This window comes from Nerophis lumbriciformis, linkage group LG08, assembly GCF_033978685.3.
Source record: "Nerophis lumbriciformis linkage group LG08, RoL_Nlum_v2.1, whole genome shotgun sequence".
In the NCBI taxonomy this organism is placed as follows: domain Eukaryota; kingdom Metazoa; phylum Chordata; class Actinopteri; order Syngnathiformes; family Syngnathidae; genus Nerophis; species Nerophis lumbriciformis.
This window is the reverse complement of record NC_084555.2, coordinates 32525394-32542274: the sequence shown is the minus strand read 5'-3', so window position 1 is coordinate 32542274 and position 16881 is coordinate 32525394. Positions and strand designations below refer to the sequence as shown.

The 16881-nt window shown below is 39.6% G+C and overlaps 1 protein-coding gene across 2 annotated transcripts in view; it reads right to left on the bottom strand.

Moving 5' to 3' along the window:
* LOC133611676 (pleckstrin homology domain-containing family G member 3) overlaps positions 1–16881 on the bottom strand; it is an 81227-nt gene that overhangs the window by 21820 nt on the left and 42526 nt on the right. For both annotated transcript variants that reach the window (XM_061968692.2, XM_061968693.2), the window contains exons 3-4: positions 5502–6034; positions 443–543 (exon numbers count right to left, since the gene is read on the bottom strand). In XM_061968692.2, coding sequence (XP_061824676.2) covers positions 443–543; positions 5502–6034 — 634 coding nt within the window. The remainder of the gene's footprint in view (positions 1–442; positions 544–5501; positions 6035–16881) is intronic.

The window sequence follows — 16881 nt, the reverse complement described above, 5'->3', positions numbered from 1 at the left end:
CTATTATGAGTCAGTTTATTTTACACATAACTTTGATAGATAGGGTGTTTCTTTTTAAAAAGGCAAACCAATATGGCAAAATCTGTTTAAGTCATTCCAATACACACGGTTAGAATGTCAATAAAAATCCAAGCGACAGTGGCATTAGCAAAGTGGCTTCTCACAGTCAGAGGAATGTTAGTAAGTGTGTGTTTTGGCAAGCAGCAGGTTTAGAAATGACCACTTGCTGACGTTAGTTGTGTTTAGTGTCTTTAGCGCACATTTGGAGTCAAAGAGTATCACAATATTCTTCTGTGCTTGGTTGTCTGATAACCGATTATTTCATACAAAGAAGTATGTGTGGAAGTAGTGGTTTGCTAGGTTCCTCTATCAGTTTTGTTTGTCTTTATTGTTCATCAAATGACAATGACATACAATATTTAGAGTGAGGACAAAAACCTACCTGTTAAATTCATAAATGTCCTCAATGTTTCCAAAAAGGGCGCATACAAGCTCTGGCCGTATGGAGTGATTGCTCGTATCTATAATGTGAGCCAAATAGTCCTGGAAAAACAATGGGGGAGTGGGGAAGATAAAGATACATAAAAAATAATGTACATCATTTTGAAAATGTATTATTGTACTGTACAATGCTCACTGTAGCAGATTAATAGGAAAGAGCGAGGCTGACATGGATCATACATTACTTCAGAGCTCATTCCCTTCCTGGGACTCAACTCCCATTAGACCTCACTATGATGAAATCCTGTAAAATCCCCAGGAGCCCAAAAATGTGGATGACATGTTGTCCTTCATGCTCAGTTACACACTCACGTGTCATGCAAACAAGTGGCAGGGTTTGTTGACGAGAGCCAAACACTCACATGTGGAAACTAAGTAAAAGAGCACACTAGCAATTTGTCCTGACATCCAGATGATGTGCTGCAAAAATAAGACATGCATCAAGCCTAGTCCACAAATCGCACGCGTAAAAAGACTGAAGCTTGTTTAGGATGCAGATTGCTGCACTATTAGAGCGCCAGCCACACATGTGACTAGGGCTGCAGCTATTATCTATCGACGATTTTTTCAATTAATCGGGTAAAACACTTTTTAGCCTCAATGCGACTTTTAAATAGTTTAAATTAACAAAAAATGTAAATGACCTGTATTCTTTATATTTATTAATGTACATAACATTGAAAAATTACAACAACAAAAAAATAATACTGTGTAGCCCGATGAACATGAACCAGGTGATAGATAATTAATAAAGAACCGAACTAAATACAAATACTCTGATAAAGTATTAGAAATTGAGTGACAGTGCATTCAACAATTTAACATGTACACATTTGAAAATGTATTAATTGGAGGACTGGTGTTTGATGAAACAATTTGTTAGCATTACCATATAAATTGTAAATGCTAATAAGTCCTCACATGTGTTTGAATTAAACATTTGTTGTGCAAATTAAACATAAAAGATGTCAATAAATGACAAAATAGACTTACTTTTCTTTCTGTTTTCTGTCTGTTGCGCTTAAATATGAAGACTGTTATCTGGTAAAGTTGAATCATTGATATAGTGTATTGTGAAATGCCACCTCTGTTTGGCAGTGCAAAGATTTCACCGCGATGTCTGTTTTTTTCCCACTTTTAAATAATCGCATCACTCATCTTCTCTGGGGCCTTTGCTTTCTTTACATTTTTTTCTGAGCCATCTCTCTCTATAGGCACTCCATTAGTTTTAGATGCAGCTGTATATATTTTTACATATCCTGAATACTTTACATCAATATATTTTTCTATTGGGCAATGCTTTAAACTTATATTATTTAATAATTGCATATTCACATCTGGAATGTCGTACATCGATCTGCTGCTGTATGCCAGGAATTGGTATAATATCAATTGGATTTTTTTTAATACACCTCTTATATCCATCCAAAACTCTTATATTTTTTTCTATTTCTTGGCATATTAGTAATACTTGATGATATCCCGTTACTATCCCCTTCCATCTCGATCAAGTCACAAATCAGAATATGCCTTAATAAGATTCAAGTTGATACGCTCACGGATCGTAGCAGTGGCAGGCTATAGAGTAGTAAATGGAGAAATATATGAGTGAGAAATGCCAAGTGAGGCGTGAGAAAGGGTTAAATTGCGTGAATGTCACGCTCAAAGAGTGAGGGTTGGCAGCCCTGTTGCTAACTTACAAACAGACATAACATACAGTATGTATTATGATATGATTAATCAAAGTTTAAATAAAACTGGCATGTCCGTCTGTGTGTATCCACCATTGGCGGGTGGTGGCGGGGCCGTTGGCATGAAGAAAGTTCAGCCTTGTAATGTAAATGTAAGTTATGTAGTAGGGCTGGGCGGTATACCGATATTATAGTTAATACAGGTATATTTTAGAAAGGGGTATATATTTGAGACAATTCCATGTGCCTTTATTACGTCCATTTGCTCTTCTTTGTGCCTGCCGGGCAAAACACAGGGCATTCCATTTGGCTCAACCCCGCCCCTTGCGTGTTTATGTAGGCTTCTCTGACACAAAATGAAGCAACAAAACAAACTTTTTGAAAGAATATGGCACCCATGCGTCGACTCCTCCACTTCTGAGTGATGAAATGCTTTGGTCAGCGACTGCATTTGGCTATTGGTGAGTGACTACAGCTTTATTTAAACTTACATCACTTGCTTGAGAACCTATAGCTCTCCTTGTAGCAACTTTATCACTAATCTCATCTGTATATGTTGTTTACTTCTGTTAGCAACTTAGCACTGCTGCTCGCTAGGTGTGTCAAATGTTTAGCTTTTCTTCGGCTTGAAACTGCTTCTCTCCACAGCCTGTGCGGATAAAGCTACTGTAGTATAGCGACTGGGTGGCTGGAAAAGTAGTTTTAAACTTAACAGCCAGTTAAGTTTTCACCGTAGTGAGCAAGTAGAAACTCAGTTTATTCCCGCACACAGGTGTGAGGCTATAAACCAGTTAATGAACAAAACCTGCTTTGACATAGTAACGGCTAACTAATTACTCCTAAGTATAAACAACACATTACGTTACCACTTACAACACAATAATCTGAGTACTTTCAACACTGGTTATCTAGCCATAAGACACTTACGCAACCTTAAAGGGAAACTGCACTTTTTGGGGGGAATTTTGTCTTTCACAATCATTATGGGAGACATGACGATGGATGTTATTTTTATTTTTTTGCATTATAAATATTAAATGAATGCGATCAAAAGTTTGCTTACCATGGAGCCTATGGGAGCCATGCAATTCCGCCTATAAAACCCTTAAAAAAACATCCAAACACCTCCATTGATGTTTTACATACATGATGTAAGTATATATGTAATACAGTAAACGGCACATTTATACTAATATATAAAATGTATGTATTTTGATAATTTTAAGCAAACATGGCACATTAATTTTTAAAACGCATCACTACATTTGCTTTTTTTTTTCTTCACAATTGATTACTACTCACTGCAGACTTCAAGAGAGCCAACAAAAATAATAAAACATCACTTCCAGTGCAACGTCTACTGTCATTAGGATGCCGGAGGCTGGGATGTTCATATATTCCCATTTACCGGTAGATGAAGAATGACTCATAATCCTCACAAAGAAAAGGGGCGGGACGCAGGGGGACCAAGGGTCTGTTCGTCCTCACCAGTTTCAGGTCCTAAATGGCTGTCAAAGTGTACCAACTTGTCGGAATACATACTCAGACTTCTTCTGTCCAGGTGACATGCATGATTTATGATCTACAATAAACTTACAGGGAGCAAGGAAGCGAGGAAGCAGCAGACCACTCGATGTAAACATAGGGCCGCATGGTAGTGATCACGGCACCGCTATAAACAGTTCATCTGCGTTAGCGCTTATAATAACATTATCACTAATACTTAGTTAATATTCAAATCAAGAAATGTAAATGGTGTATTATTGGCGGTTTTTGAAAGGTTATTTATTGGATTTTCTGGGCGAAATATTGGAGCTTCTATGGCTGCGCTGTAAGCAGACTTTTACTTACGTGTATTTAATATTTAGAATGCATTAAAAAAAATTCCATCCTTCATGTTTTTCACAATGATTGCGAATGATTGACAAAATTCCCCCAAAAAGTGCTGTTCCCCTTTAAGCACTTTGTACGTTTTTTTAAAAGCGTTACAAAAACCTTCAGGGGGATGACTACTTCTGCAGGACACTGTAATCAGTGTATACATTTTTATCACGGGTTAGGGCTTGAAAGTGATGCATTGGCCACATTCTTGTTCATACAATGTTGCGTATAATGACTCGGGTGACTTAAAGTCAGGTGTTGGGGATGCATTTAGGATGTGGGAGGCCATCTGCATCAAACAGCTGTTCTCTCCACTCCCGTGGATAGACAGTTAAGAATGAGAGGCATGTGAGCGAGTGATAAAACAACATCTAAAGGCATGGACGGGTGCAGTGTCAACAGCTGTCAGTGGGTTGTGTGTCATATCAAGAGGGAGCTTTGAATGAGGCCACGGTCTTCAGTTTCTTACATTTTCCCTTCATTTGAGTATCAGTGTGATGATAAAATACAGGATCTGTGTGGTTAAGGCTGTTTTGTAATCACAAATGAGTAGCAGATACATCTGTACCAGAATATGTTCCCACATTGTGGGCTGTGGAAAAACCCACTACTCTTTTGTTTCAATGGTTTGTGTTTGTGTTGGCTGGAAAAGTCTTGTATGACTGTTTGACTGCGGCCAGACCAGGGATTTCAACCAAAATACTTGGAGGTTGAGGAAGTGCTCGTCAGAAGCAAGCATCAGACGCCAGCACAGAGTGAGACAAGGTGTGGAAAGGTGCTGGCTGGTTTATTGCCCGTCTGTTTGAGAAATTCATCACGTTAAACAAAAGATCAACATTCATAGCACAGGACTGTTTGACAGCTAAATGCTTCTGTTTCTTTGCTTTACGTATGATTGAGGTTCAAAGAGTTTTCTCTTGCAGCAAGTTGTTGGTAAAAGATAAATAAACAGTTAAGTGGTCAAATTATTTTTCAATGCATCACATCTCTGTGATGTCCTCCGCTGGACTGCAAAGCTTTTAAGCCCATGAAAGACATGCACTGTTTTGTAGTTTAAAAATTAAATATAAGAACTCTCAAAGCTTACGGCAATAAACAACACACCAGTTTATATACAATACTCTGACCAGGCCATAAACTGTTTCACAGCCATCATTATGGTCTAATCACTGCACTCAGTTGACAGATGTTAGGCCTAATTTTTGGTTCTTCACTGATTTGTTTCCATATTTAATGCAGGTGAAGACGGTAAAAATACACTAAAACTTATATCTGCACAAGACAATATTTTCTTTGAACGGCTGTTCATTGGCTACAGACATGAAGTCTGAGTATTCTTCTAAATCAAATTCTAATGCTGACTTAGTGTACTGCTGGAAGGGGGATTAAAATCTAAATTTGAAATAGAGCCGGCAAAAATTCACTCACCTCTACTATGCTGCGCAGGTCTCTGACGTACATGCGTTCTGTCTCGATGATCTCCATGACAACTCGGTCCATGTAGGTCAGCTTTGGGTTGGGCGCCATCGTGTCCGTGACGACAGGCGAGGCGAAGTTGTCAAGGATCTCTGCACTCGCCTTCCTGTTGGATGTGGCGTTGTTGTTATTCCACTGGTTGCCGATCAGGAGCGGCTGCCATACGCCACTGGAACCTGCGAGGCCAGAACTCTGGTCTCTTGTCTGCTCTACGGTGCTTTCGGTCGGGATCAGCTCCAAGTCTATGTCCTCCTCGCTTGGTATGGGTGGGGTGCTGGAGGATGGAAGGGTCACAGTGCTCCCAAAAAGGCTGTGACTGTCACGAGATGATCCAGAAGATAGTGTTGACACCAGACTCACTGGACGTTCTCCTTCTCCATCCAATGGCTCTACACATATTTGACTGTAACAATCTCGTACGAAGTCTGTGTCAGCTTGCTCATGTTCTCCTCCAGTGGAAAGGGGTGAGGGCAACTGAGGATATTCTATATAGAAGAGAGGGATAAACAGAAATCGTATATGTTATAATGAGCAATTTGGACAAACTAGGAAAAGTGACAAACTACATTAGACGGTAGAAACATTTTTCATTGCAATTATTTATTACTACATTTTTTCCGGAAAAAAATACATCAATAAGTCACACAACATGTTTTGTCTGGTGTCACATCATGTGACACACATCATGTAAGTAACACAAAAAATGTATCTTTCTTTGGCGATTTGTCATAACATTGTTTCCCATACAGTCATTAAAGGGGAACATTATCACCAGACCAATGTAAGCGTCAATATATACCTTGATGTTGCAGAAAAAAGACCATATATTTTTTTAACCGATTTCCGAACTCTAAATGGGTGAATTTTGGTGAATTAAACGCCTTTCTTTATTCGCTCTCGAACACGTTGACGTTGATGTGACGTTGTGACGTCACATCGGGAAGCAATCCGCCATTTTCTCACTTTCGTCGGTGTGTTGTCGGAGGGTGTAACAACACGAACAGGGACGGATTCTAGTTGCACCAGTGGCCCAAAGATACGAAAGTGGCAAGAAATTGGACGAAATTTGTTCAAAATACGAGGCTGTGGGGAAAGTCGACGAAATGGTCAGTCGTTTGTTCCGCACACTTTACCGACGAAAGCTATGCTACGACAGAGATGGCAAGAATATGTGGATATCCTGCGACACTCAAAGCAGATGCTGACATCAACTCCAAAACTGGACAGATCAGCTTTCAGCAAAAGAGAGCGGATGAGGGTATGTCTACAGAATATATTAATTGATTACATTTTTATTCATTACTCGCGGTTTTACGTAAATTATTATACATAAACTGTGTTTACCAATAATTTAGCTTAAAAACATTTATTTTTTTCAATCATTCGAGTACATTCGGGTAGTCTTGTGTAATGCAGTATTTTGTGTCTATTTAGGTATGGTTAACCTGAGTGCTGAAATCGTGGAAAAATATATGTTCTTAGCGCGCCTGAAATGGGCTGTCTGCACTCTCAAAGTGCATGTTGTTGCCAAATGTATTTCATATGCTGTAAACCTAGTTTATAGTTGTTAGTTTCCTTTAATGCCAAACAAACACATACCAATCGTTGGTTAGAAGGCAATCGCCGAATTCATCCTCGCTTTCTCCCGTGTCGCTGGCTGTCATGTCGTTTTCGTCAGTTTCGCTTGCATACGGTTCAAACCGATATGGCTCAATAGATTCAGTTTCTTCTTCAATTTCGTTTTCGCTACCTGCCTCCACACTACAACCATCCGTTTCAATACATGCGTAATCTGATGAATCGCTTAAGCCGCTGAAATCCGAGTCTGAATCCGAGCTAATGTCGCTATATCTTGCTGTTCTATCCGCCATGTTTGTTTGTATTGGCATCACTGTGTGACGTCACAGGAAAATGGACGGGTGTATATAACGATGGTTAAAATCAGGCACTTTGAAGCTTTTTTTTAGGGATATTGCGTGATGGGTAAAATTTTGAAAAAAACTTTGAAAAATAAAATAAGCCACTGGGAACTGATTTTTAATGGTTTTAACCCTTCTGAAATTGTGATAATGTTCCCCTTTAATGTTTTTTTGACAGTCCGCTAGAGCTGTACTGTATAGTGAGTACTAGTATTTTTTCGTATCGGTTCCCAATTGGGTTGATCCTGAAGGACCGTTAAGATTCTGGATAAAAGATTCAGCTATCTGTTTTTTTTAAATCCAGCTGACCGTCATTATTATTCACTTCAGCTTCTGCTGCTACCCATAAAAATCAACTTGTAATAATCACAAATAAGGAAGCAACATTACATAAAAGTTTGTAACGCAACAATGTTTTATCCTCAAAAGTCCTTCAAATTTCATCCATCCATTCATCAAGCCATTTTCTATCGCTTGCCCCTCTCGGGGTTGCGGGGGTGGCTGGAGCCTAACATTTCCGTTATTTTTTATGGGATAAATGGATTCCAAATCTAAATCAACCAGTGAAATGATTGTGTTTGTATGCATGCCTTTTCATGTGTATGCCACATGTGGAGACAAACTGTGGTTATCTGGGGTAAAAAGTTCAGTGGTCTGGGAATTTCAGATAGAGGTCAGAGACTGCCCTAGGCTGAGAAAGCGACAAAATCTTAAGGATTAAAAAAAATCAACTAGAATCAGTACTGACATTGTCTATTAGCAACACTATGTATTTTCAGGAGAAACCTACTACTCATTGACATTCTACTGAATATTCAACTCAGCCTTGGCCAAGCTTAGGAAAACAGAGGAAAAAAAATATGAGATGAAAATAGCGGATAGGGAACTGGAGGTTTGTTTATATGCCCTTTTTGGCTACATTGAACATTTTTGAAAAATTGAATCCATATTCAGTTTCACATCCTTACTCTCAAGAGGAAAAATGTTCCTCAAAGACTTTCCTAAATATATGAAGTCATAGGAGTATGGTACTGAGTTGCCACGGTGCAGAGAGTTCAATTTCTTGAGGTATTTGCAAGGTGCAAAGGGGTCAACCCCATTTTGTCAAGCTGGAGAAATGAGTGTGTTAATATAATTCGCATACTTGCCAACCTTGAGACCATCCAATTCGGGAGATCGGGGGGGGGGGGGGGGTTTGGTGGTAGCGGGGGTGTATATTGTAGCCCGGAAGAGTTAGGGATGCAAGGGATTCTGGGTATTTGTTCTGTTGTGTTTATGTTGTGTTACGTTGCGGATGTTCTCCCGAAATGTGTTTGTCATTCTTGTTTTGTGTGGGTTCCCAGTGTGGCGAATATTTGTAACAGTGTTAAAGTTGTTTATACAGCCACTCTCAATGTGACCTGTATGGCTGTTGATCAAGTATGTCTTGCAGTCACTTTCGTGTGTATACAGAAGCCGTATACAACATGTGACTGGGCCGGCATGCTGTTTGTATGGTGAAAAAGTGGACGCGTCGACAGGTTGTAGAGTACGTTAAAGGCAGTGCCATCACGGCACACCCTTAATATTGTTGTCCGGTTGAAAATCGAGAAAAATTCGGGAGAATGGTTGCCCTGGGAGATTTTCGGGAGGGGCACTGAAATTTGAGAGTCTCCCGGAAAATCAGGAGGGTTGGCAAGTATGATAATTCGACTTTAGACCAATAAATTGAATCTGTATCTTTCTTTGGCGATTTGTCATAACATTGTTTCCCATACAGTCATTAATGTTTTTTGACAGTCCGCTAGAGCTATACTGTATAGTGAGTACTGGTATTTTTTCGTATCGGTTCCTAATTGGGTCGGTCCAGAATGACCGTTAAGATTCTGAATAAATGATTCAGCTATCTGTATTTTTTGTATCCAGCTGACCGTCATTATTATTGTTTATTTTATTTTATTTTATTGTTTTATCCTCAAAAGTCTTTCAAATTTCATCCATCCTTCCATCAAGCCATTTTCTATCGCTTGTCCCTCTCTGGGTTGCAGGGGTGGCTGGAGCCTACCCCAGCTGCATTTGGGCAGAAGGCGGCTTACACCCTGGACAAGTCGCTGACTCATCGCAGGTCCTTGAAAGTCACACACGCTATTAAGAGTTTTAGTGTCAGTTTGAAGTGAACACGCTTTACTCAAGTCTGTGTTCTGCACATTAATGCCAAACATAAACATGATTTCCAGCTGAGTGTAATTGTAATTAATAGAAACACAGTGATGGACATGTGTGGTCTTTACAAGATGATGACAAAACATAGGCCTGGGCGTACTTGAACCCTGGTTAAAATGATACTTAAAACATTACCTGCACTGTTAAAGGTTTTGAGATAGTGAGAGTTTGACCCTGGAACAGATTAATTACATTTCCGTTATTTTGTATGGGATAAATGGATTCCAAATTTAAATCAACCAGTGAAATGATTGTGTTTGTATGTATGCCTTTTCATGTGTATGCCACATGTGGAGACAAACTGTGTGTAACTGTTGCTACTAATAATTTAATATAATTTGTTTTATTTCTCTAAAAACAGAATAATAAGTTAAGTTCATAAAAAGGGAATTCAAATCAAAATGCATAAAAGTTCATAAGAAGGCTATATTTAAGTTACTATGGTTAAAAATGTAATTTCATGCCTTTTTGTTAAGTTTGTGGGCATACTTTTATTTTGAAGTGTCTCGTTTGGTCTGTCGTCTGATGTAAGGAAGCTACTTCCGGGTATGAGTAAACATTTTGATGCCATGTGAAGGCAGAAAGAGAGAGACTGACTGTCCCAAAGACTAAAAAGTGTCACAAGGACTCTAAGCGTTTGGGCTATAAGAGCCTGAAGATCACAATTTCCTCCTAAAAGAAGCAGGCAGGCCAACGAGGTATTTGTTTGTCATTTCTATTTGTATTTACTTCGGTAAAATGTTCGATCCACATGCTGTGCATGTTGTTATTTTTACGTTTATAACGTGCTTTATTTTATTTCAGTTTTCACGGTGAATTTGAAGGGAAAGGAAGCCTTCAAATAAATCAGTTCAAGAAAGCCATTGTGTCTGTGCTATTTGGAGGGAGTTACACTGTGGTTATCTGGGGTAAAAAGTTCAGTGGTCTGGGAATTCCAGATAGAGGTCAGAGACTGCTGTTAATTAAAAAAAAATTAACTCGAATCAGTACTGACATTGTCTATTAGCAACACTTTGTATTTTCAGGAGAAACCTACCACTCATTTACATTCTACTGAATAATCAACTCAGCCTCGGCCAAGCTTAGAAAAACAGAGGAAAAAAACTATGAGATGAAAATAGCGCACAGGGAACTAACTGGAGGTTTGTTTATATGCCCTTTTTGGCTGCATTGAAGAATTTTTAAAAACGTAATCCATATTCAGTTTCACATCCTTATTCTCAAGAGGAAAAATGTTCCTCAAAGACTTTCCTAAATATATGAAGTCATCGGAGTATGAGACTAAGTGGTACTGAGTTGCCACTGTGCAGAGAGCTCAATGTCTTTAGGTATTTTCAAGGTGCAAAGGGGTCAACCCCATTTTGTCAAGCTGAAGAAATGAGTCTGTGTTAATATAATTCGACTTTAGACCAATACATTGAATTGTACGATGCACATGAATGTTAAATGAAATGGTTCAGGTAAAGGCTATTGCCAACTGGGGATGGAGAGCATAATTTGGTGCTGATAACTCACAGATGTCGCTCATATCTTGAAATCCACTCAACTACCCCAATGTTGATAACTGTTATGAATATGTTCATCATTAGATGTGTGTCATTAAAATTCAGCCCATATTTGATAACACCATATTCCCGTGAGAAAGTGTGGAAGAAGAGGATGGATTGGGTTCACTTTTACCCACTTCACTGAAAATACAACCCATTATTGTTCTCGTTGGAATAAATCAAACTACACAAGCCAAATATTTCACATGAGAGCAAGACAAAACTGCCAAAGTTCTGAAAGATTTGACATTTGGATGATGAGCTTCCAGTTTATTCACACGCACTTATGTGGCACCCTACAATTTTCCATTAGTCAGGACTATGCTCAGAGAGGCTTGTGCACCATGTTACTCGTGTCTACTCGCTCCCTTTTCTACTCTATCCAAAACAATGCAGTGAAAGACAGAAGCTGACTGATGTTTATGCTCTGTGAGACAACCACAAGGTTGATGGTGTAAAGGAAAGGCAAAGGTAAGCGGTGATATACCAATTTGTATATACCAATTTGAATAAACTATTTATTTGCTGCTCTATAGCTGTACCATGTCACACCTATCAAACTCACTTCCTCTTTTCTTTTTCACCTCCCACCCAACTCTTTCTCTGTCATAAATCTGCTGTGCTACAGTGTACTGCTGTTTCCCAAGTCAGAGGGAAGGGCAGGAATGGCGCAGTAATCTGTAAAGGAAATAGACACAGTTCTGGCACAGTTTCCTTACTCCAAACTTGCTTTCTGCAACAGGAAGAGTGTCTTCAAAGGCAGACTATAGCACAGTTTAGGATTCCCCTATCTCAAGGCCTGAGCAACACACTTCACTTTAGCACCAGCTCAGCTTCTACCACAGCTTTGATTAACCACAAGAGATTGGCAGGAATGATTAATGGTTGAAACCACACATTACATGTTTCCCATCAAGAGAGCCCCAGTGGAGCATTCAAGCCAGTGCAATCGAATGCAATACACCATGCAGAACAAAGATTATTTTGTGATATTCAATAAGGTCCGCACCCTTGTGAATATTTGCCTTAATCCATCTGGTTGTGGTATGAGGTCTTTCAATGTAAGAGTGTAAAAATCAATCACACAGACATGATGAGGGTTGTGACATTGAGACTCTTTCAACATCTGCAAACATTTGTTGCTAATCTCAGCAGGATGTAGACTGACAAAGCTAGACTTGTTATAGTGTAAATCCTATCAGATGCACAGACTGGTATTGAATTAAGTTATATACATAGCTACAACGACACCACCCATTGGTTTGTGGACTTCCGTTTTATACTGTGCACTTCTGTCTTAAAGGGGAACATTATCACCAGACCTATGTAAGCGTCAATATATACCTTGATGTTGCAGAAAAAAGACCATATATTTTTTTAACCGATTTCCGAATTCTAAATGGGTGAATTTTGGCGAATTAAACGCCTTTCTAATATTCGCTCTCGGAGCGATGACGTCACAACGTGGCGTCACATCGGGAAGCAATCCGCCATTTTCTCAAACACCGAGTCAAATCAGCTCTGTTATTTTCCGTTTTTTTCGACTGTTTTCCGTACTTTGGAGACATCATGCCTCGTCGGTGTGTTGTCGGAGGGTGTAACAACATGAACAGAGACTACTGTTGCACCAGTGGCCCAAAGATGCGAAAGTGGCAAGAAATTGGACGTTTGTTCCGCACACTTTACCGACGAAAGCTATGCTACGACAGAGATGGCAAGAATGTGTGGATATCCTGCGACACTCAAAGCAGATGCATTTCCAACGATAAAGTCAAAGAAATCTGCCGCCAGACCCCCATTGAATCTGCCGGAGTGTGTGAGCAATTCAGGGACAAAGGACCTCGGTAGCACGGCAAGCAATGGCGGCAGTTTGTTCCCGCAGACGAGCGAGCTAAACCCCCTATCGACCCGAGCTTCCCTGGCCTGCTGACATCAACTCCAAAACTGGACAGATCAGCTTTCAGGAAAAGAGCGCGGATGAGGGTATGTCTACAGAATATATTAATTGATGAAAATTGGGCTGTCTGCACTCTCAAAGTGCATGTTGTTGCCAAATATATTTAATATGCTGTAAACCTAGTTCATAGTTGTTAGTTTCCTTTAATGCCAAACAAACACATACCAATCGTTGGTTAGAAGGCGATCGCCGAATTCGTCCTCGCTTTCTCCCGTGTCGCTGGCTGTCGTGTCGTTTTCGTTGGTTTCGCTTGCATACTGTTAAACCGATATGGCTCAATAGCTTCAGTTTCTTCTTCAATTTTGTTTTCGCTACTTGCCTCCACACTACAACCATCCGTTTCAATACATTCGTAATCTGTTGAATCGCTTAAGCCGCTGAAATCCGAGTCTGAATCCGAGCTACTGTTGCTATAGCTTGCTGTTCTTTCCGCCATGTTTGTTTGTGTTGGCTTCACTATGTGACGTCACAGGAAAATGGACGGGTGTTTATAACGATGGTTAAAATCAGGCACTTTGAAGCTTTTTTTAGGGATATTGCGTGATGGGTAAAAGTTTGAAAAAAACTTCGAAAAATATAATAAGCCACTGGGAACTGATTTTTAATGGTTTTAACCCTTCTGAAATTGTGATAATGATCCCCTTTAAGGCTTGTTATTTTTTGGAACGGAACATTACCGTATCTGTCTCTTTTCCTACAATTGGACAGAGCTATTTTTGAACTGTCATCAATTTCAGAGTAAAACATCGGCCAGAGAATGCACCGGAGAGAGACTAACATTGCAGCAATTTAAATATAATAAAAAACTAGAGGACTCCTGTTGTTTAAAGTAACTTGGACTATTGTAAATACAGTGGCAAATCCTTGCATTGACATTTTAACCTCCTCAAGGCCAGCATCCATTTCAGTGGACTCTGGTATTTTGCATAAAGAGGACTATTTTTTCTGAAATTTGTAACTCTTGACACAAGTAGTACTATAGTTAAAAAATTGCCATTCATTTGTAATTATTTATAAAGCAGATGTTCTTGCAAGAGACAACATTGCGCATGTTACATTTAATGTTGCGCAGTGGTTGTTTGTGCGGAAGAATCCAGTATGTTTTGTTTAGCCCATTTCTTTACATACTTGTTTTAGAACCTCCTTTGTTTTAGCACTGCATCAGCAGAGCTTAACAAAGTCAAGGCTAGAGAGAGCGTATAATACATTACAGGAAAAACAAAGCCCTAAACGCAGTAAATCATATATATATCATCATGTCTACACTAAGCCGGATAACCCCTTGAATAAATAATGATTTAGCCTAAGCCCCGTTGCAGCCACACTAAACCACCGTTTAAGGTTCACCTCCTCGGACAAATTTTTACACGGGTAAGTGCCCCGTGTATTTCTTGAATTTCCGAATCTTAGCTTTGTACGGACTCATTGATCGTTTACAAACTGAGTTCAGAGAGGAAGTGGAAAGACCGCGCCCTACACAGGAAGTGATGTCAGAGAGAACGCGCCACAGCCAGCATCATAACAACCGGAGCTAACCACTGGAAAGATGAAGGCGAGTCATCCAGACATGCCCGTGTTTCTTATTCTTCTACATGTACAGACGCTTGTGGAAATCACACATGAATACCTTAAGAGAAAGCGAATGCAGCTATTTCGGATACAACACATCTCAGACGGAAAAAGAACTTTCAAATGTCAAGGTCAGCTGTGATTCTACTTACCGAAAAATGTTGTCCATTTGTCGAAGGAGAGACAACGAGAATGCGGGCTACCGTGGATGTGACTAAAAAAGGTAGTGTGTGCTTTGTATTTCCTGACCGTCGAGGGAAGACTATGGAAAACGGCGAATGCTTTTGGACTGGCATAGCAGACTGTATCAGTTATTGTCCGCCATGTATGTTGCGGACTCAACGTCTAGGTCCAGAGTATATAAAGTCACTAAAAACGAATGGACAATGAAGGTGAAGGCAAAAGAGTGAGGAGTGTCCTGACCAGATATCTATAACCCTAGATTGATTGTTGTCAAATTGTGTACTTTCGTGTCCAATAAAGATTTTATTATTTATGATGGCTCAGGTGTGATTCACTACAATAGGGCCCCGCAGCACAGTGGATTGCAGTTAATTGAAATACCACAACACTTGATATTGTTCAGATAAGTTAAATTTAAGAACTTGCACACAAAGCAACACTGGAGGTGACTATGACGTGCGCATGTGTATTAGGTCGAGTTGCGCCGGCTGACGGAGGGGCAGGGGATCTTAAACAACCATTGTGTGTGTATGTGGACAAGGATAAGGTTAGGTGTGATTTACCCTGGATAACCTAAGCCGGCTTATTGTAAACGGGGCCTTAGACACACAACCCCATCACCAAATGGATTCAATTTAATTTGCTGCTCAAATGTGTAAACGGGTTACTGATTTTGTTGCAAATAATTCCACTCATACAGTATCCTGACACATTGTGGTTTTTTTTATTCCAATATCCTGTTTTTTAAAAAGGGAACTACACTTTTTTTAAATTTGCTTATAATTCAAAATGCGTATGAAACACAAGAACACATGTATTTTTTTAATGCATTTTAAGTCGTAAATAAAGGTGCTGTAAATAAAGGTCTGCCTACAATTGAGTGAATGGGAGGCATGACGTCCTTGCTTCGCATCCATTTTGACCATAAAACCCAATAAAAACCCATCCAAAAAGCGTCAATAATACACCATTTACATTTTGTGACCTGAATATCCGCCAAACATTAGCAATATTGTTATTATAAGCGCCAAGGTTAAGGACCTAAATTTAGCAACGCAGTGATATCACAGAGGACAGTTACTCACTGAAAGGCTTTTAATAAAAAAGAGAATAAGAACATTTAAAAAATAAATAATGCAAGAAATAATATAATTGAGACAATACCGCCACCTATATCTTTTGATGTGCCTTTGTTATGGCCGTTTTCTCTTCTCTGCCCCTGACGGGCGAAGCACAGGGCATTCCTTTTGACTCAACCCCCGCCTCTTGCGCGTTTACGTAGGTTTCTCTGACACACAATGAAGCAACAAAAACAAACTTTTCAAAAAAATATGGAGGCTACGCTGCCTTTCCCCAGTAGCCCCTGAGGACAAACCTAGTATGTAGTGGCTGGGTGGTTGAAGATTAGTTTAAAAACTAAATAGCCAGCGGCTTTCACCGCAGTGAGCGAGTAGAAGCTCCATCCATTCCCGCGCACAAGCGTGAGTCTATAAACCTAACGTTAATGAACAAAATTAACAAACATTGCTTTGACATACTAACGTCTAACTGATTACTTTGTAAGAATAAACATGTTACGTTACTACTTACAACAAAAAATATCTGAGTACTCTCAACACTAATTATCTAGCCATAAAACACTTAGGCAACCTTAAGTAATTTGCATGTTTTGTTAAGGATACTGGTAAGTATTGTATATCCCTATTCGGCCCAAAAATACCGGGATATCAGTTTTGGTCCATATCGCCCAGCCCTCAGCTGTTTGTTCTCTGATGTCATAGCGAAAATGCTGGAGTTGAACAGACCATTACAATGAACTCTCCTGCACCTGGCAATTAACTTTTCTCGAAAGGAGCAGTCTCTAGTATGACAGAAATTATCCACCTGTCTTTGACGTTGTAGGTCCACAGAACATTCCTTTATATGGAAAATCTGGTTAGAGCAAAAACAATGTC